Source organism: Cucumis melo, chromosome 8, assembly GCF_025177605.1.
Source record: "Cucumis melo cultivar AY chromosome 8, USDA_Cmelo_AY_1.0, whole genome shotgun sequence".
Lineage (NCBI taxonomy): Eukaryota > Viridiplantae > Streptophyta > Magnoliopsida > Cucurbitales > Cucurbitaceae > Cucumis > Cucumis melo.
In genome coordinates, this window is record NC_066864.1 from 31,475,104 (window position 1) to 31,498,972 (window position 23,869).

General features: G+C 34.5%; 3 protein-coding genes and 1 non-coding gene across 7 annotated transcripts; 1 reads left to right on the top strand and 3 right to left on the bottom strand.

Annotated features, from left to right (window-relative positions):
* The first annotated feature begins 744 nt into the window (after positions 1–744).
* LOC103490577 (uracil phosphoribosyltransferase) lies at positions 745–11,035 on the top strand. 4 transcript variants are annotated; one of them, XM_008450156.3, is made up of 13 exons: positions 764–991; positions 1,086–1,181; positions 1,396–1,474; positions 2,040–2,098; positions 2,366–2,443; positions 7,972–8,053; positions 8,178–8,226; positions 8,478–8,539; positions 9,081–9,148; positions 9,425–9,480; positions 9,568–9,615; positions 9,719–9,791; positions 10,475–11,035. In XM_008450156.3, exons 1-12 carry the CDS (start codon positions 851–853, stop codon positions 9,768–9,770), a joined length of 870 nt encoding a protein of 289 aa, XP_008448378.2. In that variant the 5' UTR covers positions 764–850; the 3' UTR covers positions 9,771–9,791; positions 10,475–11,035. The 4 variants fall into 4 exon arrangements, with proteins under 4 accessions (XP_008448370.2, XP_008448385.2, XP_008448378.2 ...); XM_008450148.3 differs by lacking the exon at positions 10,475–11,035 and having other exon boundaries at positions 745–991; positions 9,719–10,007; XM_008450172.3 differs by lacking the exon at positions 10,475–11,035 and having other exon boundaries at positions 842–991; positions 1,100–1,181; positions 9,719–10,007.
* Positions 11,036–11,361: 326 nt separating this feature from the next.
* On the bottom strand, positions 11,362–11,787 carry LOC103491739 (uncharacterized). The gene has a single exon (XM_008451804.2). It carries the CDS (start codon positions 11,785–11,787, stop codon positions 11,362–11,364), a length of 426 nt encoding a protein of 141 aa, XP_008450026.2.
* Positions 11,788–15,021: 3,234 nt separating this feature from the next.
* Positions 15,022–16,651, bottom strand: LOC103491744 (uncharacterized). Its single transcript, XM_051089235.1, has 2 exons — positions 16,509–16,651; positions 15,022–15,244 (listed from the first exon to the last, which is right to left on the bottom strand). Exons 1-2 carry the CDS (start codon positions 16,649–16,651, stop codon positions 15,022–15,024), a joined length of 366 nt encoding a protein of 121 aa, XP_050945192.1.
* Positions 16,652–20,335: 3,684 nt separating this feature from the next.
* Positions 20,336–20,409, bottom strand: TRNAV-CAC (transfer RNA valine (anticodon CAC)). The gene has a single exon. It is a non-coding gene; the product is annotated as a tRNA-Val (tRNA).
* Positions 20,410–23,869: the final 3,460 nt, after the last annotated feature.

Consider the following 23,869-nt stretch of genomic DNA (forward strand, 5'->3'; position numbering starts at 1 on the left):
AGATAATGCAAATTTAAATTTCTAATAAGAAAAGACTAATTAGAAATTTAATATGGTTTTTCTTTGGTGAATAGAATAATGCTCTTTGTTTGTCGACTACAAATTAAAAGTCTATCTAACCTATTGCTTCTTAGAGATTTAACATACAATTATATGTTAATCTAAAGCATCAAATTTCACAATCATGCATTGGTTATCAATTGATAACAAGAAAATGTAATTCGTATAATAATCAATAAATCAAGAATACAACCCATAGACAAGAAATATCAATCATACTATCAAAATATTCATATAAAATATCAATCACACCATCAAAACTATCATTGATAGTTCATAATAATGATGGTAAATACATTTTCCAAATTAAAAGTTATCTCTAATAGCATCTATCAATGGTAATAATTAGTTGCAACCAATGATAGCTTTCGATTTGAGAAGATTGAAAAGAAGGACTGGTAATAGTGACAAATAAAAATATGTTATTGAAAATAATTATTAACGATAAGGATGTATAAAAACAACTAATAACAGCCAGTAGTAATAGGAGATGTTAATTTGAGAAATATAGGAAGAAGTGTCCAAAAGGGTGATTGCACGGTGTTTTTTAGTCGTCTATTAATTTTTTTGTTTGCTAACGTATAATTGGGCCTTAGATTGAATTATGGGCCAAGAAAACAAGAGAGTGAAGCCCAATATCTATTACTCTTGGAACAAAAATGGAATCTCTATTTTACAAAAATCTTTTTTATTGGAAATGCGTAAGGCAGAATCTCACTATCTCAGTATAATGCATCTTTCCTAAGATTGCGCGGAATCGAATCATTATTCATTATCATTACTTCCACCAATGGCTTCGTGCCCCATAAATCTTCCTCACCGGTGTTCTCCCGGAACGCCGCGCCTCGGCCCCACTTCTTCCCTCCAAAACCCTAATTCTCTTCTTAAATTACTTCCTCATTCTCCTTCTTCTCTTCTCAATTCCAATAAGGTAACCCCTATTTCCTCTCTCTTCCACTTCCCCTTTTTTGTTTTCCCCCATAACCTGTCTACTTATTTCTTTCCAATCTTTGTTTTACCATTAGTTACCCTCTTCCAGAATCCGCCACCGCAGCTTTACTGCCATGAACAACGCTCACATGGCCACGGAGGCCAAGCCTGTTTCAGAGGATAGAATGCTCGTTACTACTTTCTCCCTTATTCTTATCTTATTTTGTATTCTTTTTTTTTTTTCCTTTTTCGCTGAATGTGATATTAATTGGAAGAAAATTCGCATGTTTTGTTTAGAGTTTGGTAAATTTATTGATTGCTGATTTGGTTCTTTCAGAAGGATTTACTTTTTTTTTTTTTTTTTTTAATTAGTTGATTAATTTAGTGTAATCAATGGATTTATAGGTTTATGTGCCGCCTCATCCGTTGATCAAGCACTGGGTTTCAGTTTTGAGGAATGAACAAACTCCTTGCCCCATTTTTAGTGAGTACTGATGCTGTTCTTGAAGATATTTTCTTATTGTTCTGTTTTGTGTATTTTTTATTGCCAATATGCCTCGCAGGTTGGTTTTTTTTTTTATTTTTTTATAATGTTTGTTTTTACGTAATTCAACCATGAAGATATTAAATAAGTTCTTAGTCATAATTGGGACTTGGGAGATGTAAGCATCAGACTCCAGGGAATAAGTTCAAATCATAAACATAACAAAGAGATTGCCATTTTAGTTATTCTGATTGTATTGTGGTTATAACTTAATTCTGTTGGGGCAGTAGGTCTGTATAACCTCTGCTCTGTCCGCAATCCTTAAGTTAATTGAATTATTCTTCTGATTGTAAGCAATGTTTCTGCTTTCATTTCTTTGATAAAGTTGTCAATAAATATGTTCATTTCTGAGCCATGACTCTCAATTGAAGAACTGTAGAATTAGGATGATAGACTTAGTTGAGTTGTGTGTTTTGAGTTGCGGAGGGCAGTTTTCTCTATAGATCCTTCCCCTTTTGCCTATGCCATCAAGAACTTGAGGAGATTTATGGTTTGTTTACTGCAGAAAATGCAATGGCAGAGTTAGGGAGGCTACTTATTTATGAAGCTTCAAGGGATTGGTTGGTTAGTTCTTATACAACTTTTAATATTAAGTTCTAGCTTTTTCTAAGTAAAGCGAAACCATTAAATTCTTAAAGAAATGCAAATAACTGACATATTTTTTTTTTTAATGAAGACAACCACTTTAATTGTTTATTAGTTCTATTTTCCGTATGCATGTAATTATAAAGCTATTCTGTTGGAAGAAGCACAAATCTTCAACCTTTATTAATGTTATTTTTTGCTTATGTTTTTAATTCACTTACGTGGTTGTGTTTATATCCATATCAGCCTACTGTATCGGGGGAGATACAGTCACCCATGGGTGTTGCTTCAGTTGAGTTTGTTGATCCAAGAGAGCCTGTGGCGGTAAGACTTTTTTTTTACTCTCCTTCTGGCCTATTAGTTAGTGTTTATACTTCTAGTTTGTTGCTACCACCCCCACCACTAAAGGAAGAAAATGACTGCAATACGGTTTTGCTATTATATTTTGTTGGAATTTGTTAGACCCCCAATTAGATTTGTTTACAGCAGAAGGAAGAGTTAGTTATATTAGTTGTAGTGGTGCATCACACATTTTACACCTGTGAATTAGTTAGAGGTCGGCAAGGGAAAGTATAAATACTAGTAGCTTTTAGGCGGGAAGGATTATGAATTTTCTGTTAGAAGTTTCACTGTGATTTCTTGAGAGAGAAAGACAGTTGAGAGAGAAGAATTGAGTTTCACTCAATTCTTCTTGTTTGTATTCATCCATTCTATAGCAATAAAATAAAATTTACTGGAAAGAAATTAGAGTTCTATCAAATTGGTATCAGAGCCGACGATTCGAAGCTTCGAAATGGTCTAGACACGCATCGAAGAACGATTGGAGATGATCGACTAGGAGATTGCTGGAATGAAGAAAGAAATAAGCAAAATGCCTGTGATCGAATTTAGCTTGAGCGAAATAGCGAAGAACATCGAGCTCATGCAACTTCAGTCGGAAAAAAGGTAGCAAATGTTATTGATGATGATGGAAACGAATGCACGGGAACGATCCGCGATGAGTGAAAGGATGACAGAAACGGCCGTGCGCGATACTGGAAATGTTAAAGGAAAGGAGAACGAAGCCTCGTCGAGCAAAACAGAGGAATCGGACCGAAATTTCGGAAACGACCGAAACGAAAAGAAGAATGAAGTCGATGAAAGCTACAACGACCGAAACAAGTTCAAAAAGGTCAAGATGCTTGTATTCACCGGCGAAGATTAGGATTCGTGGTTATTCCGTGTCGAGAGGTACTTCCAAATTCATAAGTTGACCGAGTTCGAAAAAATGTTAATGTCTACTGTTAGTTTTGATGGTCCTGCGTTGAACTGGTTTAGATCACAAGAAGAAAGAGATAAATTCACTAGTTGGATGAATTTAAAAGAACGAATGTGAGTGCGGTTTAGATCGAGTAAAGACGGAACGATCTGTGCTCAGTTTTTACGAATCAAACAGGAATCCATCGTGGAAGAATATAGGAACCTGTTCGATAAACTTGTAGCACCATTATCCGATCTGCAAGAGCGACTGGTAGAGGACACCTTTATGAATGGTTTGCTACCATGGATTCAAGCGGAAGTTGCCTTCTGGAGACAGAAAGGATTGGTCGAAATGATGGAGGTGGCTCAGTTGGTAGAAAACAGAGAAATCTTGAGAAGAGAAGCAAATTTAAACGGGTTCTCTGGCGGGAAAAATACCGTTCAAGCTTCTGGAGGTAATAAGGCCGTAACTAACTATGCAACTGGTGAAGTTAAAGGAAATTCCACATTTCCTATTAGAACTATCACATTGAGAAATTCTGGTCCCAATGAAAATCGAAGAGAAGGATTCTATAAGCGACTGTTGGATGCAGAATTTCAAGCCCGGAAGGAGAAAGGTTTATGTTTCAGATGCAACGAGAAGTATTCGGCTGACCATAAATGTAAAATGAAGGAGCATCGTGAATTAAGGATGTTTGTGGTAGCAGATGATAAAGAAGAATTCGAGGTAGAGAGAAGAGAGCTGAATAAGCTAGATGCAAGGTCTTACTACAACTTTTGTTGAACTCTCAATCAACTCAGTGGTAGGTTTAAATGACCTTTACACTATGAAAGTGAGGGGCAAGCTGCAGAATGAGGATGTAATAATACTAATCGACTGCGGAGCAACTCATAACTTTGTGTTGGAGAAGTTAGTCAAAAAGTTGCTTATACCAATCAAAGAGACAGCACATTACGGTGTTATTCTGGGATCAGGAGCTGCTGTTCAAGGTAAGGGAATTTGTGAGAAGTTAGAAGTATGTATGAAGAATTGGACAGTTGAGGAAGATTTTTTGCCCTTGGAGCTCGGTGGTGTTGATGTCATACTAGGGTTGCAGTGGCTCTACTCCTTAGGGGTAACTACTGTGGACTGGAGGAATTTGTTACTAACCTTTTCCGTTGAAGGCAAATCTGTCAAAATTCAAGGAGATCTGAGCTTGACTAAAGCAAGGGTCAGTCTCAAGAATATGATCAAAGCCTTGGGGGAGAGAGACGAAGGAATTCTCATTGAATGTCGAGCGGTAAAAGTTGAGACTTCGTGTGACAACAATTGCTATATGGCAAACATGGAGATTGAGGCTGATAGTTCCCTGAGCATAATATTAAAACAATTTGAGGATGTGTTTGAATGGTCGGGAAAACTTCCTCCTAGAAGGGAAATAGAGCATCAAATACACTTGAAGCTTGGAACTAATCCTATAAACGTGAGACCTTATTGTTATGGGCAACAGAAGGAAGAAATGGAGAAATTGGTAAAAGAGATGCTTGAGTCAGGAGTTATAGAGCCCAGCACCAACCCTTTCTCTAGTCCTGTTTTGTTGGCGAAGAAAAAGGATGGAAGTTGGCATTTTGTGTAGATTACAGGGTTGTGAATAATGCAACGATCCCAAATAAATTTCTAATTTCAGTAGTCGAGGAATTATTTGATGAACTTGGTGGTGCTGCTTTGTTTTCAAAAATTTGCTTGAAGTCAGGGTATCATCAAATTAGAATGGTTGATGAGGATGTTGAAAAAAAGGCTTTTAGAACTCATGAGGGTCACTATGAGTTCTTAGTTATGCCCTTCGGGCTAACTAACGCACCGGCCACTTTTCAAGCATTGATGAATGCCATTTTTAAGCCCTTCTTGAGGAAATTTGTGTTAGTATTCTTTGATGACATACTCATCTACAGTAAGAATGCGGCTGATCATGTAGAACATATGAGAAAGTTGCTGTCTATACTGAGAGACCATGAGCTGTACGCAAACAAGAAGAAATGCAGTTTTGCTTAGCAGAAAGTGGAATATCTAGGCCATATAATATCCAGGGAAGGGGTTGAAGTGGATCCGGAGAAGATTAAATCAATAGCCAAGTGGCCAAAACCAATGAACAACAAAGAAGTTAGAGGTCTTTTGGGGCTGACTGGGTATAATATAGAGTTCGGAGAAGATTAAATCAATAGCCAAGTGGCCAAAACCAATGAACAACAAAGAAGTTAGAGGTCTTTTGGGGCTGACTGGGTATAATATAGAGTTATGGAGCTATTGCAGCACTATTGACTCAACTGTTGAAGAAGGGGGGTTATAAATGGAATGCTGAAGCTGAGAATGCGTTTGATCGATTGAAGCAGGCAATGGCATCACTCTCAGTGTTAGCACTACCAGACTTTAATCAGCCTTTTGAAATAGAGACTGATGCTTCAGGTTACGGTGTTGGGGCAATGCTAATTCAGGTGAGGAGACCAATTGCATACTACAGCCATACGTTAGCTTTGAGAGACAAAGCTCGGCCAATGTATGAGAGAGAATTAATGGCTGTGGTGCTGGCTGTTCAACGATGGAAACCTTACTTATTGGGAGGCAAATTCAAGGTGAAAACTGATCAGAAGTCGCTGAAGATTTTGCTGGAACAGAGGGTTATCCAACCTCAGTACCAAAAATGGATAGCAAAACTTTTGGGGTACTCATATGAAGTGGTGTACAAGCCAGGTGCTGAAAACAGAGCTGCAGACGCCATTTCACGAATGCCAGCTGAAGTAGAATTAAAGGGCTTATCTGTGCCAGTGGTAGTGGATTTGGAATTGATTAAGAAAGAAGTGCGTTAGGATCCCAAGTTCCAGAAATTGATGGCTGAATTGAAAGAGTTGGAAGACCAGCAAAGCAGTAAATATCTGCTGCAGAAAGACGTTTTGAAGTATAAGGATAGGTTGGTGATCACCAAAACCTCCTCTTTAATTCCAGCAATTTTAGATACCTATCATAATTCTGTTGTTGGAGGACACTCAGGGTTTTTGAGAACCTATAAGAGGGTATCTAATGACCTATATTGGGAAGGAATGGAGGCAAATATTAAGAAACACTGTGAGGAGTGTTTGATATGCCAAAGAAACAAATCACTAGCTTTGTCCCCTGCTGGATTGTTAGTGCCCTTGGAGATTCCACAAGCTATATGGAGCGATATATCTATGGATTTTGTGGAAGGACTACCGAAGGCTAGTGGCTTTGAAGTGATTTTGGTAGTGGTGGATAGATTGAGTAAGTACGGTCATTTCCTGCCTCTTAAACACCCTTTTACAGCAAAATTGGTGGCAGAATTGTTTGTGAAGGAAGTTGTGAGGCTGCACGGTTTTCCTTTGTCCATTGTATCGAATAGGGATAAAAATTTTATGAGCCATTTTTGGCGGGAACTGTTTAGACTATCTGGAACCAAGTTGAACAAGAGTACGGCTTACCATCCCCAGTCCGATGGGCAAACAGAGGTAGTAAACAGGGGAGTTGAAACCTATCTTAGGTGCTTTTGCAGTGAACGACCAAAGGAGTGGGTGAAATGGCTTGCTTGGACCGAGTACTGGTATAACACCACGTTCCAAAGAGCCATTGGGATGTCTCCTTTTCAGGTTGTTTATGGCAGGAAACCACCTGCCTTATTATCCTATGACAGTATACAATCAAAGAATTCAACAGTTGAGGAGATGCTAAGGGACATGGATGAGATTTTGAGTGCTTTGCAAGATCATTTGCGTCTGGCACAAGAACAGATGAAAATTATGCTGACCGTAAATGGAGAAATGTAGAATATTGTGTTAGAGATTATGTCTTCTTAAAGATCTGTCCTTATAGGCAGTTATCTTTGAGGAAGAAGCGAAATGAGAAACTTTCTCCCAAATTTTTTGGTCCTTATAAAATTTGGAGAAGGTTGGGTCTGTGGCCTATAAACTTGAGTTACCAAATACTACTGCTATTCATCCTGTGTTCCATGTGTCGCAGCTCAAGAAATTAGTTGGGCCACACGAAAATTTACAGCCTACTATTCAGTATATTAATGAGAAGTTTGAATGGAAATCAGTTCCTGAAGATGTTCTGGAGTATCGACAAAACAAGACTAAACAGTGGGAAGTTTTGATCAAATGGGAAGGATTACCACAGCTTGAAGCGACTTGGGAGTCATATGAAGAAATGCAGCGTTTGTATCCCGCTCTTCACCTTGAGGACAAGGTGAATTTAAAGGGGGAGTAATGTTAAGACCCCCAATTAGATTTGTTTACAGCAGAAGGAAGAGTTAGTTATATTAGTTGTAGTGGTGCATCACACATTTTACATGTGTGAATTAGTTAGAGGTCGGCAAGGGGTAGTATAAATACTAGTAGCTTTTAGGCGGGAAGGATTATGAATTTTCTGTTAGAAGTTTCACTGTGATTTCTTGAGAGAGGGAAAAACAGTTGAGAGAGAAAAGAATTGAGTTTCACTCAATTTTTCTGTTTGTAATCATCCATTCTATAGCAATAAAATAAAATTTACTGGAAAGAGATTAGAGTTCCATCAGAATTTCATGCATTATAACCCAGAGTTGTTCATTTTTCTTTTTCCTTTTCAGATAATTCCCATCCTTAGAGCTGGTCTAGCTCTTGCAGAATATGCATCGTCTGTATTGCCAGCAACAAAATTATACCATCTTGGTAAGGGAAGTAAGATGATGCAAATTGCAGAGTGATGTTCTGAACAGAACTGATATTCAGTGACATCGATATGAACACTATTTTCATCCCTTTTTAATTTCATCTTTTTTCTTTCAAATTAAAGGGATAAGCAGGGACGAGGAGACTCTTCAACCAACTGTATATCTTAATAAGTAAGATTTCTATGTTATTAAAGATATTACTCTCTTATTGGCACCTGTTTGTTGTGTTTTTCATGTTTTTTCTCTTGTATTTTTTATATCTTACCCTGTATTGTCATCTCTGTTATACGATCCCAAGGTGAAGCCATGTATACTTTTCCTTGCTTTACTAATAAAGCTCTAGATGAATAATGCCTTGACCTCTCTAACTATGACAAGAGTCCATATAACTTTTCACTACTTCATGTATATTGTTTTGACAGATTACCTGAAAATTTTCCCGATGGTTGTAGAATCTTTGTGGTCGATCCCATGCTTGCAACTGGTTAGTATTCTACTACTTAATGGAACTCCTTTTTTCATTCTTCCTATAATTTAGGTTGCTTAGTTTAGTTGATGTCTACCCCACTTATTCCACGAGATAACTACTTGAGCTACCAAAATTGTTATTGTAAAGCTTATTGGAATGTATGGATTGTTGCCTCTCAGTCTAGTTTCATAGCTCTGAAAGCAACGTGGATTTACAGCTATGTAACCATGAGCCAGTTCATGGTTATTTTTTCTTTGTTTTGGTTGTAATGCAAGTGCTTCAATTGATCAGAAAGTAATTCTGATATCTTTATAATTATACTTTTCATCTTTTTCCTGTTGACCCAGTGTTCCTTGTCCCCCCTGTCCTTACTTTCTGTTCATACCTGTCAATTCACCTCGCCTAGAAGCAATATTTGAGAATGCTATAGCAATCCGTTTAAGTTGGAAGTGTCTAGAGTTAGATCTTATTATGAACCATTATTTAATATACCGGTGAATTGACAAGTTCTTTTGTTTACTTAAATATGTTTTTCTGCGCATCATCATAATTTCAGGTGGCACAATAGTGGCAGCTCTTGATCTCCTAAAGGAACGTGGAATTGGCAACAAGCAAATAAAAGTGGTACTGGAATTAGCTGATCTTTTGCTTATGTCATGTTTCTAGGAACTAGTAACTATCGTTACTGTGACTGGGTGTGCACACAAAATTCCATAGGTTATGGGCTTGCACTGCAGCTGCAGTCACCAAGGAATATTGTGTATCCTCGATGATGGCTATCTAAATGAATCTCACGAAATCTCATATTCTGCTTTTAATTCTCTCATTGTGATTATCTGAACTCTGAAGATCTGAAGTCTATCTATTATATTGTACTTTATTGGGATTGTCATATTGCAGATATCTGCTGTTGCTGCCCCTCCCGCTCTTCAAAAGCTCAGTGAGAAGTTTCCAGGGTAATCAATCACCCACCCTTCTTGATTCAATCTTTACACAAAGTCAAGTCTTCTATTGATCCTCTGATATGTTTTGTGATTTTGTAGGCTACATATATACACCGGCATTATTGACCCGACAGTTAATGAAAAAGGGTTTGTTCTTATTCCCACTTGACTGAATCTGATACTTGGGAGTTCAAAAGTAGGTTGAAATCCTTCCATTCGGTATTGAGGTTGACTAATTGGATCCTTGCAGGTTTATAATTCCTGGACTTGGAGATGCTGGAGATCGCAGCTTCGGGACATGAAATTTGTTTCATCGAGCTTCAGTAATTCTCATCTCTTATTTTGACTTGTTAAAAATCAAGTTGGTTATTAGGCGATTGTAAGATTGCGTCTAAGCATTGATAATTTTTTAAAGTTACGTCAATCAAAGGCAGTATAGTAGAATTAGGCAAAAGCTATATTCTCTGGATTTTGTATTGTACTCGTTCAATTCTTCGCCTTTGATATCTTACCCTATAATAAAAGATGAGTTCAATTAACTAGTTTCTAACTGCATGTCTGGACCTAATCGGTTTTTAGTTTTAGTTTCCTTTTTTTATTATTTTAAATAATATGGCTGTTTATTTATAATGTTTTAAATGATTCTGAAATCTACAAAAAATTGTTGAATTGAAGGCAAGTTTCTAAAAATTAATTTAATTTTGTGAATGCTATTTGTCTCTTTACCTTTGGGTCTGTGATATTAAGGATTTGATTAGATTTAATTCTTCTTTGTAGGCGTGCGTTAATAGAGTGTTTCGTAATTATTAGTTTAGCATCATTTATTTTTTAAGATTAGAACTCCTTGTATGTTTCGTAACTATTAGTTTAGCATCATCTTTTTAAGATTAGAACTTCTTGTATGTAATATGTTGGTGGGGGTTGATTCTTTTTTAAGTTTCTTCTTTTGTCATCTTACTCAATAAAGACTTTGTTTCTTAATCAAAGTACTTGTTGATTATTACAGAGACTATTAATGGAGAGCTTAATTTGTTTACAAAAAAAAGAATTAGGATCTAGTTTTTCTTTACAAATCATATGCTTCCTTGCCGTTGCCAATAGCTAGTTGAACCTCCGCAACCACCCCCCACCACCTCCAGTATCTCCCCACCAAAGCCACCATCACCACCTCCGGCATCATTTGCCGTTGAAACCTGAATCACCACCGGTATCAACAGCTCCATCTCTGGCGAAGGTGCTTGTATTCGTATTGTTCCTATCATTAATTACTACTACGTCAATTTGGCCCTCACCATGGTAGATGCGTCCCTGGATGTTAGTTTTGCTATTATAAGCTCTTCTCAGGATAATAATACTTAAAGATGGAAGCCGAGACAAGGGGGTAAGATGATGAATGCTGGTTGAACCATATTGTATTATTGTCTCTGAATTATGGAATATCTCTAGTTTAACATCAACTGTTGATTGTAATTGTAATTTATAGGGACGAGAAATATTGGAAATATTTTACTTATTAAATTGAGAAGTCACATTGTTTGACCTTTCAAAAACTTGTGCCTTTTGGCTACATCCTTTGACTGTCTTTTAACATGAGCGACTTGGGTGTTTTGCTCTGTTTTTACATAATGAGAATTAGACCCATTCCCAAGTTTGTGATTGGAAGAAAAACCTGAGTTGGTTTATAGTAATATGCGCGCTTATGATTATTATTATTATAATTTTGTTGGTTTGATATTCAAGAAGTTTGATTTCTACGGCAGTTTTGGTATATGGTCTTTTTGTTATTATAATGAACCATTTACATTCCCGCTGTTATGAGAAATTTGTTTTTTGGTATATGGTCTTACAACGATAACATAATGATTCTCATTTGTACTAAACAGAATTTGGAGTTCACCAAATAGATGATCCTCCCCCTCCAAAATCAGAAAACCCTCCACCTCCACTTCCACCTCCGCCGTGATCATTAGAACTTGTTCCTCCGCCTCCATAACTATGACCTCCTCCATCCACATGAGAACTCACACCAACTCCATGTTCAGAAACCCCTCTACCTCCGCTATCACCTCCACCACAACCTGTCTCATGAATACTTACTCCACTGCCACCTCCGCCGTTGCCTCCAGCAAGGCCACCATTTCCATCTCCAACCTCAAGACTATTCTCGCCACCTTCACCGTTGACTGTATCTCCGACAGTGCTGAAAGTCCAATCCCAACCCCAACCTCCATAACTACTGCCAGTAAACATATTGCTGTCTGTTGTACTTGTATTTCCACCTTCGAGATATATTCCAATTTTATCTTTTCTCTTAGACATTACTTTCCTCCTCCGCCGAAATAAACACAACAAAAATATAACAATATTAGAAATTATAAAAACTCCAACAACAATGGGAAATATGATGTATGCTGTTCTAACCATTATCGATCTCTATGATAATAGAAGACTTGGGGGATGGCTGGGTTGTTGAAGGAAGCTCCAAATATATACTTCTGTACTTTGAAAATCTTGGTTTAATTTTCTTAATTTTGTACACAATCTTTGACCCTTCTGTTTCAGTTTTGACCTTTCTTATTTCTAATCAGAAAATTTGGTGCATTCTGTGCTTTAAATTATTTTTCTTATTTGTTTTTTTCCAAAGTTAGAAGAATGGAGTGAGTTGCAAAAAAAAAAAAAAAAAAGGTAAAGTCAAAGGTTGTACTCAATTTTTTTTTTCTTTTGCCAAATTACAAATTCAATCAATAAGTTTTGAAATTTGTGTTTATTGCAACCATGATTTTTTTAAAAAGTAATAAATTTGGTCGACTTCTCATTTTTCTTTTCTAAATTTATAAATCTATTTAACACAAAATTGAAAGTGAATTGGATTACTGTGTTTGTTAATATAAATTTAAATGCAGTGTGTTACTGTGTTTGTTGATTGCACTGTCAAAATTAGCAATTACGTGTTAAAAGAAAATTGGATTCTCTTCATATTAGGTTTTCAATAATGGGAACAAGAACATACATATAACTTCTATATTGTGAGAAAATGGAAATTCCAAATCATTAGTTCAGTTGACAAAACTAAGGTTGACAGATTTGGGAATGAAAGCGAATAGTTCAAAAACAATTAGATAATGGGTCAGTCAACTCTAGACCATAGTCTCTCTTAATGGATTCTTTTTTCTTTTTTACTTTTTCCCTTTTAACTTCCATTAATATAAATTCTCTTCTTTCATCCTCAAAGAATTTAGGCACACCAAACAACCAAAAAAAAAAAAAAAAAAAAAGAACAAAACAGTAATTATCAAACGAAGCTTTATTGTTTGATTTTGCAATTTTAAAACTGAGTTTTTGGCAAATAATAATAACAATAATAATAAATAAATAAGAATAAATAAAATAGAGATTTTAGTCTTTTTAAAATAACTTCCAAACATATCTTAAGAGAGCATTAGACGAAATGAGAGTTTTCCATTGTTAGGCAAATTCTTTCTAAATTTTGCTGTCGTGGCCAATATAAACATAATTTAAGTAATTAACATAAAATTAATTTTTATAACCAATTTCAAGATCATAGATCTGATGCATTGTTAAAACAAATTTTGGTTTCTGTGTAATCTTTCATAAAATTCGTTTTTATCATCGAGTGAATATGTATAAATATAAGATTGTTTTGAGAATATATTGTTTTGATATGGTCAAGTTTATTATGAAGTTCATGGAAATGAGAAGTAAGTTTGGAAATTTTGATTAATAATTGAATTATATAACAACTGACTCGATCGTACAATGTCTGTATGTTCGAAAAAGAATGGTGTTATATTATTATATCCCTCTCCATCCATGGATTTTGATCATTGACCAATCACAATACTATATCTCTTTGTATGATATTGTTCTATATATATATATATATTTGGAAGAATAAAAGAAAATGTCAAAAACTGGGAACCAAACCAATAATAATCAAAATATAACCCGTCCATTGGTTTTGTTCTTTATATGACGTTGGTTTGGGATCACTTATATGTAAAACAGTTGGTTTGATTTGGTTTTTGATATGGTCACCCCTAATTCTTTCCCTTAAAATCAATTTTCAAAAATTAATTATATTTCCAAATTTTCTCACATACAAATATACAAATAATTTTCAATCTTTAAGAAACTTAGTGTGGTTTCAAATCTTATTTTCTGCAATATATTATTTAATCTAGATATTACAATAATGCTTAATTTTATATTGATAGGCATTTTCAAGTATAACAAAAAAAAAAATTATTTACAAAAATATAGCAAAATCTATTAAAATCTCTATGACAAGTTTAAGTGTTTTGTCAAATTAGTTTCAATTTTTTTTTCTATCTATAGGAATTTTTCTTGTATTTATTATATAAATGCGTAAGATTACAAGTTTACTCTCTAAAATTTTAAAATTGAGTAACAAATCTCTAAAATTTTGATACCGTGGTTGATGAGTCCTAGATGTCTAACTTGTTCACAATTTTTTCAATATTGTTTCTAATTTAGCCCCTAGATTTAAATTTATAAGTAACCAACAGATTATACATTAATTAACAGCAAAATCGAGGAATTAGTCATCGCAACTCTCACAATCACTAGCAATTCCTTCGTTTCCCATGATGGAGAAGGTGGTAAGTACCCTTTGGGGGGACTAAAACAAGGAATGTCCCGACCTTTGGTACAGACCCCAATTAAAGTAACAAATAAACACAAAAAGTAATACAAAACACACACAAGTTCGTTTTCAACATTGAAGGAATTGCTAACACAAATTACTAATTTTGAAAAATAGGTGGAACCCTAAACCCTAATCATAATGTTACTGACAATAGTAAAGATAAGAATAGCTATGAGAGTAAAAGAGAGAGAGGCACACAAAATTGTTAACGGAGTTGGATATAATATGCAGAAGACTACATCTAAATGTGAAAGAAAGTTCTCCGGTGTGAGAAAAGTGTTTGCAAACTGCATAGAAACAATACTTGGAAAATGTCAATTTTATACATAATTGACTACAAGTGAATAGGTTAATTAGGCTCCTTTGATGCTTCTGAAGATGAGTATATGTGGAGTCAGGTTGTCCCTTTATCTGATGCCATTAGCAACAACTCACCTTCCTTTCACCCACCTAGTTGCACAACTCTCACAATCACTAGTTCTTTTGCAGTTACTCCATTGTCGTGTAATGTAACGACAGGTTGGACAGATCGAACTTCACACGAAGATCATAGTTGATCGGTATCAACTCCTCAATTACAGTGACATAACCACATGGTTTTCCTTTTCACCCAGGGCGCCAAAAAGGAAGAAAATATCCACAAACACGGCAACACCACCAAAGAAGGGAAACCACGCCCAGCAAGACAACAACCAAAAAAGGTAAAAATCCCATATAGTGGAGAACGTACAGAAGGTTGGAGACAACATAAACCAACACGAAGGATAAAAGAGAACATTGAATGTCAACAAAAATATAACAAATAGTCTCCACTCATACAGGAGAGATCGATTCCAAACATAACAGCCACTACCGAATGAAGGCGATTAGTCGCCACCACCACACCCTCCACCACCCCCATCACACCCACCGACACCACTATCACCCCCACCACCCCCACACCCACCTCCTCCATCACCACCCTCGCACCCGCCTCCTCCACTACCACCCCCACCTCCACATCCGCCGGCGTCGCCAGGACCCCCACCTCCAGCTCCATAATTGGCTTCTATATCAGGGCGGGGGCCTTCGCCACCAGCGCTCTTTGAGCTGAGACAAGTCATGACAGTGCTAACAATAAAAATGAAAACACTGACCACTATGACTATAATAAGTGGCGCAGGAAAGGACATTTTTGGTATGAACTTGAAGCTTTCATTTTGTTATGAACTTTCATCTTTTTCTTTTTTATAATGAAACCAAGTGACCCACAAAGAGAGAGATTGGATAACTGTGGAGTTGAAATTCAAAGGTTGCATTTCACACGTAAACGGAATTGTTCTTTTGGTTTTCTTCAACATATAATTTAATCATTTCGACTTATAGAAGTCGTTCTTTTTAAATTATTTCTGAAATTTGGACCTTCAGTTTTTCCAAGTTTTCTAATTAAATTAATAAAATAAGCTAAATACCTATCAAATCATCACTCATTTTCAAGGTATGTATATATTTTTTTAATTTGGATCTCTCTAATCTTTTGAAATGAAAATTTCGATCCTCCATGTACGAAGTCTTATGAATCATATCCTTTCATAACTTTTTTCTTTTCTTTTACATATTATGCTAATTTCTAATAAATTTATTATTTTATCAACCTATTTAGACTCGTAAACTTACAACTTGAATATATAAATAAAATTAACATAGAACTATAAATAACACACTTAAATTTAAAACTAATATTGTTTTTTTCAAAACTTAAACGTCTCTCATCTCCTCTTGACTCCCCATCGTTTATTTATTTATTTTTTAATTTAAAATCTTGAAACAAATCAGAAGAACAAGTAGAATAAAAAAGTAAAATAGAACGGACATATTTTGGTGTTTAATATCCATGACAAGGTAAAATAAACTAGAAAAATAAAATAAGTACAACACTTGTTTAAAATAAATTCTACGAAATTGTAAACAAATGTTGCCGCAATAAATCATAAAATCCAAATAAAAAAAAAAGGAGAAGAAAAAATTGAGAGGAAGATAAAATAAACATCTCGATGAATCACAAAATATCTCAAACTTGAGGCACTAAAATATTTATGTGGATGAATTGCATCAAGTATATATATGAGTTGAGAAAGTGCACGAGAATTACAATGCAACAAGGTGGTGAAAAACAAAATCTAGCACTACAAAAAAACGGGGATTTCCCGACGCCAAAAAGAACGTCGGCACAAAGAACGTTGGAAATAAGGGTATTTCCGATGCCATGCACACTGCATCGGGAGTGGCATCGGGAAAAAGGGTATTCCCGACGCCTGAAGCACGAGTCGGCCAACCGGCGTCGGGAATAGGTCAAATTAAATTAAAAATACACCTTATTCTCGATGTCATGCAGAGTGCGACGGGAACGGCGTCGGGATAAGGGGTTTTCTCGACGCATCGTAGGGCGTCGGAAATACCATTACTCCCGATGCCGTATAGGGGATTTTCCGATGCCGTCTTTGTTTCTTCTAGCATTTTTTTTTCTCTTTATGGACCTGTATTTTCGATGTCAGCAATTATACTCTATGATTTGATCATTTATATATTTTGTTTGTGATCCAATAGGAATTAATGTAGAATGGCTTGATAAAAAAATTGGGGCACTAAAATGTTGACATTTTGTAGGAATCTGCTGTTCCTGGAACTACTTTAGGTCCAATACAAATTGGCGATGCTTTGTCAGGAGGGGTATGTGTTAGTGTTACTGAATTATTGTACGTGAAGTTGCCTTATGAACCCATGTATGTATATGTTATCGTACATATTTTTTGTTTTTTCTACCTAACCAGTGATTCCAATATCCATGAAAAGAGACACTTATTCATTTTAAGGAAGTGATTAGCATATTTAATTTTCATATGCAGAAATTATATGACACCTGGAGTCCATCTCCTCTATAGGCTAGCTTTTAGTTTTTAACATACAATAACTAGCTTGAGCTAATCAACTAAGGAGAATTATTGGTTTTAATTGACAGGCATAATTTTGTTCTTTTATACTAGTCAGAGCTTGATTTATAATTTGTTTGTTGAGATTAGAGATTTTGAAGTTGCTTCTCAGCTAAAAATTAAATGTAAAAAATCAGAGTTCTTGGATTCGCCTTGAATTATCTTGAGACCTTTGAAGCTAAGACGGGTTGTAACGTTGGTAATTAGATGGCATACAACCCTTCCTCAACACTCTCGAGACCTACTTTCCTACCTTTCAATGGCTACCCTTTCAAAAAGGAGAAGAGCATTCTTTGGCTGAACTTCATTTTCCTATGGTCTATTTGGCATGAATGAAGCTAACACATCTCTACAAATAAGGAACACGACTACAATATATCCCTCGAATCTATTACTTTCTAATCTCTAAGTAGGTATAAATTGATCTCGGTTTATTATTTTTATCCTTGTGTTTTTGTTTTTTTTTTGTGCATGAGCCTCATTCCATTTTTCTTAAAAAAATTAAAAAATTAAAGTATTCAGAGTATTTGGAACAAAATAAAGATGAGAAACTAAACTATAGTGGCCTACTAATTTATAATGTTTCTCTGTGTTGGTCTGAAAATTTTGAACAATGTGTGGTAGCAAGGAATGAATGACACTTTTGTTTTAATTTTTTAAATTTATTGCTATTCTTAGTTTATTTTTAGGTTTACTCTTGATGATCAGAAAATCCGAGTCTCTGTTGCAAAATGCTTTTGTGAAAAATATGGTGTGGCACTCAAATTTTCATCTATACCAACTATACAAGCTCGTAATTATGCAAAGCCCATTTATTTGCCTATGGAGGTATGTTCTTGTTCTCATAGAGTTAATATTGGTTTCTATTGTAGTTCAACACTCTCAATGTGAAGTTGTGAATTTTCTTTGACATTTATTGTATGCTATTGTAGTTCAAAACTCTCTATTGTAGATTACAACTATCGATAGTGTTGATTTAAAGTGTGTAACTTATGCCTTTTTATATATTAGGTCTTGCACGAATTTGATCTGCTATAGTGGTGAAGCTACCAAGTAAGTGATTTACATTTACACAATAATTATGAGTGTCATTTTACAACAAGTTATTGTTATGTTTAATGTTACTTTTAGGAGATTTTATTTTATTTTATATTTTTTTTATTATCAGTTTAAATGACTTTAAAGTTTGATTGTTGCTTTGTCTGTTGTGGGTGTTTGAGCTATTTCCTGTCTTTATAAGAAGTCTTATTTTGAGCTACAATCATCATTTTCTTTTCGTACTAGGTTTTGCAAGAATCCATTGGAATATTAAGTCATATTTGCGGCAAAACATATATCTTTATTGCTTCATTGTACAAACACTTTACGAACAACTGAACATATATTAAAGTATATATATTAAAGCGTTCATCATTTCTTTCCATTTGGGTGTGTTGTATAGTACTTTGTGATTGTATTGGTCTGTGTAATGGCAGTGCGGCAAGAAAAACATGGATTAAAATAAAATAGGGCAAGAAAAACAGGAACTAAAATAAAATTACGACATTTGAATTTTTTTTTAAAAAAATTGTCATGGAAAAGGTTTTCTTAACAGTTAATTAAAGTCATGGTAGGTGAAATAATGACAGTTAATAATTGTCATAAACTATAAATAATGACATTTATTATCTATCATAAAAGATAAACAATGACAGTTATTTTCTGTCATAAAATATAAACATTGACAATTATTATCTATCATAAATATAAGCAATGAAAATTATTATTTGTCATAAAATTTAAATAATGACAGTTATAATCTATCATAAAATAAGAAATTCGTGACATTTATTCTCTGTTATGAAAAATACATTTCGTGGCAGTTTTGTAGAACTGCCATAAAATACTTTTCATGATTGTTGCATCAATAACTGCAAATAATTGTCACGAAATCTTTCTATGACAGCATTTAACTGTCATTGTAGGTCATTTTTCTACTAGTGATTTTACTTGTATGAAGTTTTATAGTGACCTATGAACAACTTAACTTAGTGAAAAGATATTTAGGCTCATTGAGTGTGAGACTCCTTAATTCTCAAATTATATACAACTTCATCCATCTTTCTAACATCAAAGGAAGACACTTGGTACATGATGAACTTAGACACCCTCGTAAGTTTGAGAATTCCTTCTCATGTAAACGAATAAAGCTCTTCAACATGATCTTGAAGAAAACACATCACTAATCTGCAAGACTTCTTGCTTCATAAACAATATATACAATTGACATATATTTGTGGTTTAATTTACGACCAACACAAGACAACAACACAATATTTCTTCAAAGTGGTAACCTTAAAAAGTAGTACAACAGCCTCTCAACTTACTCTCATACAATAACGTACTGAGCTAGAGAAAGAAAAGATCCTTCAAAATACAAAATTTTTCCAACAAGGAAAATTAAACATGTTCCGACAAAATCAACAATATGAGGGACAACTTGTAAAACATCTCAAAGGACAAGATTACTAACCACACTTAAAAACTATAGCCTAACATCGAAGATCTAACACCAAACTTAAAATGTTTCATATCGGGATGATTTAAAATTAAAGATGTGTCAACCTAGTTGAGATGTCTTGGTGTACTCCTTGATATATCCCTATTGTTTGGTTAAATTTTTCCAAATAATTAAATGACTTGTAACCCAACATTTTTTTTTTGGAATATTTTCGACATGGAACAACTATAATTCCAATATTTTAGGTGAGGTAAGAATCAATAATATCACGATGGTTTTGTTGATAGATTATCTAAACCTAGGAGGAGGGATCTTGTAGAGATGTTCTATTAAAATCAAATTTTGTCATCTTCAAATTCATTAAAAATGGTTTTGCTCATTCAGAAAATGTTATTGCACAATCATTGTTTAAGTAATGTGAAGTTATGAAGTCTGTGTTTATATTATGAATGTGGAATTTTACACATTATGCCCACCGCAGCCACTTTTAAAGTCTGTCTCTGGTGTTGGCTATGGATAGATATCATATGTTCACCGTCGTCACCACAAGTACGGCCACCAGCTCTTTCATGATAATTAACAAAAATAACAGTAAACATATTTAATTAGACCAAGAGGCAAGAAGTAAGAATACAATATAATAGCCAAACTGTAATGTCCCAATTTCTCGAATTACCTAATACGTTAAAAAAAGAAAAAAGAAAAAGAACTTGTCTGAGCCCGGGTTCGAACCGGGGACCTCTAGTGTGTGAGACTAGCGTGATAACCAACTACACCACCCAGACTATTTTGCTTACTATATAACAAAACTTTGTTTTTATTTCATAATTTTCACTTCATATCTACGATTTGGATTCTGATATTAGAATATGAAATTTTGTTACTTTTTTTAATATTTTTAAGAGTTATATTATTTACAATAATCTATTTTAATATATTTATGAAAGAATTAATGCTATAATATTGTTAATTAAGTTCCAATTAGTAACTCTCATTGATTTATTATTTTTAGAATCAAAAGTTAGATTTGTGTGGGTTGAATTTATTAGATTTTTAGGATTTGTCTAATTGGTTTTTTGTTTTAATTCTTTTCCATCCATTTGTTGGAATCCAAGATCAAAATAAATGATTTTGCGAAACTGACACTTCATATGAAATTAATACTCTCGAAAGATATATTTTGAAAATTTCATTTCGTTATATTTTTTTCTAAAATTGTGTTATTCAGTCAACCTTATATTTGAGATTTCTTTAAAAGTTTTCTATAGAGGAATTATAATGGGTTGTAGTTTTAAGAATAATAATTAAATATACCAATATTTTTAAAAAAAAAAATTGTAAATATAGGAAAGTCTATCCAACTAATAAACTTTTAAACAGTGATAAACTTTGACAATTTTTCTATATTTATAATTTTTTTAAAATGTTGTTTATATTCACACCCCTCCTTTTTCATATATGTCATTAGATTTCATTTTGTCTAATTGGTTAATAATAATTTGATATTAGATATTTGAATAACTATAATTATTTTTAGTTTATAGATATATTATCAAACATAAAATAGAAACCCTATTTTTCTTAATTCTTTGTTTTCAAACTTTTACTTTATTGTACGTACTCTACTTATTACTTTAGCCCAAATGATTTTGTAAAATAATTAGATGTTTATTTAGACATTGTAATTCATCAAATCATACTTAAATAAATATAACACTTCCTCTTATTTGTGAATTTAAAATAGGAATAAAATCGAAAAGAAAAGAATGAATATTGATTAATCATGGAGGAAATAATGCAGTGCACCAAACCTACTATGATACTATCATCTTGCAAGACTCATACATTTGCAATTGAGCTTTGGTCGCATGGATCATTCCTTAGCAATTTTGTCAATTTTATATTGGCCCTTCTAACAATGGGAAAACAAAAATAGAGTGAAAAAATTATTTTAAAAGTGGATGGAAGAAAGAAAAGAAGATAAAAGAATAATAATCTAATTTATGAACAACAAACAAACAAATAGATATACATAAGAGAAGAAAAAAATAGCGTAGAAAACAATTTGGGAGTTATCTAAGCTCTCCACACAACCAATTTGTCTCAAATTTATTTCAATTAAACGAATTACTAATTAACACAAATTCATTAAAATCTTTTGAGATTAAAACGTCCTAATTAATTATGTTTAATACATATATAATATACAATAAAACGAACCTCAACAGGCAGAGCTACCACCACCACCGCCACATCCGCCGCCACCATCGCCTCCACCATCTCCACCATCTCCACCGCCGCTGGAACTGCCACCGTCTGTCCCGCAAAGTAAATTCAACAGCGCTAAAAATACTGAAACGGAAACAAAAACCACTGGGATTATAATAAACAGCTTAGCCATTTTTTTTTGTATTGGTATTGGACCCTTTTGTTTTTTAGAATACAATTTTTTCTCTCTATAAACCTTTATTTTAAATTTCCATAAATATGGATTCCTTTGTTTATACAATAAATGAAATGCCACCTTAGAAAGAGATATTAAATAAGTTGACAATTCAAACCATTTGAATTACCCAATCCAAATTTGGTTGGATTAGTTTTTTATTTTCAATCCGACTGAGCTTTTTACGTTTTTATGGATTGAGTTGGATTTGGGTTAATTTTTTTAAAATTTGGGTTAACCCAACCATATTAAAATATTATTAAAATATATATTACAACTCATAAATAGAAGTTTTTTCAAAAATATAATAAACCAGCAAAATATTTATATATTATATAGAATAATTTTGAAAATAAAAAAAGCTCACAAACTCATGATTAGAAATAAATAAAAAATTACTCCAGTCAAAAAGCGATTAATTGGCCACACGCACGCACGTAATTATTCTTTTAAACTATCATGATACACAATCCTATAGTTATTTTCAATGATGGAAAAATGTTTCATGTAATTCTTCTTTTAAATGGTCATGATACACGATTGTGTTTCTATCATTGAAAAAAAATTGTACGATGGCGTATCATGATAGTTTAGAAGAAAATAGAATTACACGTGTGCATGTGGTTCTCTTTAATGGTGGAAAAAATGTGTCGTGTAATTCTTCTACTAATTAAACGATCATGATACACGATCGCGTAGTTCTTTTTAATGATGGAAAAAATGTTTCTTGTAATTGATCTTCTACTAAGTGATCAATATACGCGATCATGTAGAAAATGATAAACAATCACTACAAGAAATCGGGCTTTTTTCGACGTCAAAAAAGACGTCGGGAATAAGAGGTTCACCCGACGCATAAAGTAAGACGTCGGGAATAAGAGGTTTTCCCGACGCACAATTCATGCGTCGGGCACAAGACGTCGGGAAATAAGGGGTATTCCCAATGCCGTAAGTAATGCGTCGGAACAAGCCTCACGTGGGAAATAAGGGATATTCCCAAGACGTAGGTTTTTCCGACGCCGTAAGTGTGCGTCAGGAAAGACAAGTAGAGCGTCGGGAAAGGCCTAGGTTTTCCCGACGCCATAAGGAGTGCGTCGGGAAAAGCCTCACGTGGAAAATAAGGGGTGTTCCCAAGGTCTAGGTTTTCCCGACGCCGTAAGTGTGCGTCGGAAAAGGCAAGTAGGGCATCGGGAAAGGCCTAGGTTTTTCCGACGCCATAAGAAGTGCGTCAGAAAAAGCCTCACGTGGGAAATAAGGGGTATTCTCAAGGCCTAGGTTTTCCCGACGTCGTAAGTGTGCGTCGGGATAGGCCTAGGTTTTCCCGACGCCGTAAGTAGTGCGTTGGGAAAAGGTCTAGGTTTTCCCGATGTACTACTTATGGCGTCGGGAGACCCCCTGCTTATTTATTTCGTTTCTGTTTTACACAGAACTGAAAACGAAAGGGAAAGGGTTCGGAGAAGAGAGAAACCGTCGCTGTCCGTAGCTCGCCGCCGTCCCTTCCATCTTCGTTGCCGTCTGTCGCCGCAACTGCAACTTCAGCTTCAGCCTTCCTCCGTCCGTAGCTCACCGCCAACCTTCTCTTTTCTATCTTTCAAGTCCTTCTCTCTCCATTCTCACTTTTTCAGGATCCCGTTTGTCACCCTGTAGCTAAGTCAGTCAATGACTTTCAAAACAAATATATCTTAAATGATTTTTTTTTATTGAAACAACTTTCATTGAATGAATATGTGTGCGTCTGTGCATCATAGGGTTGGCCTAACATTGGACAAACAAGAAAAATCTCAAGTTTAATGAACATTTTC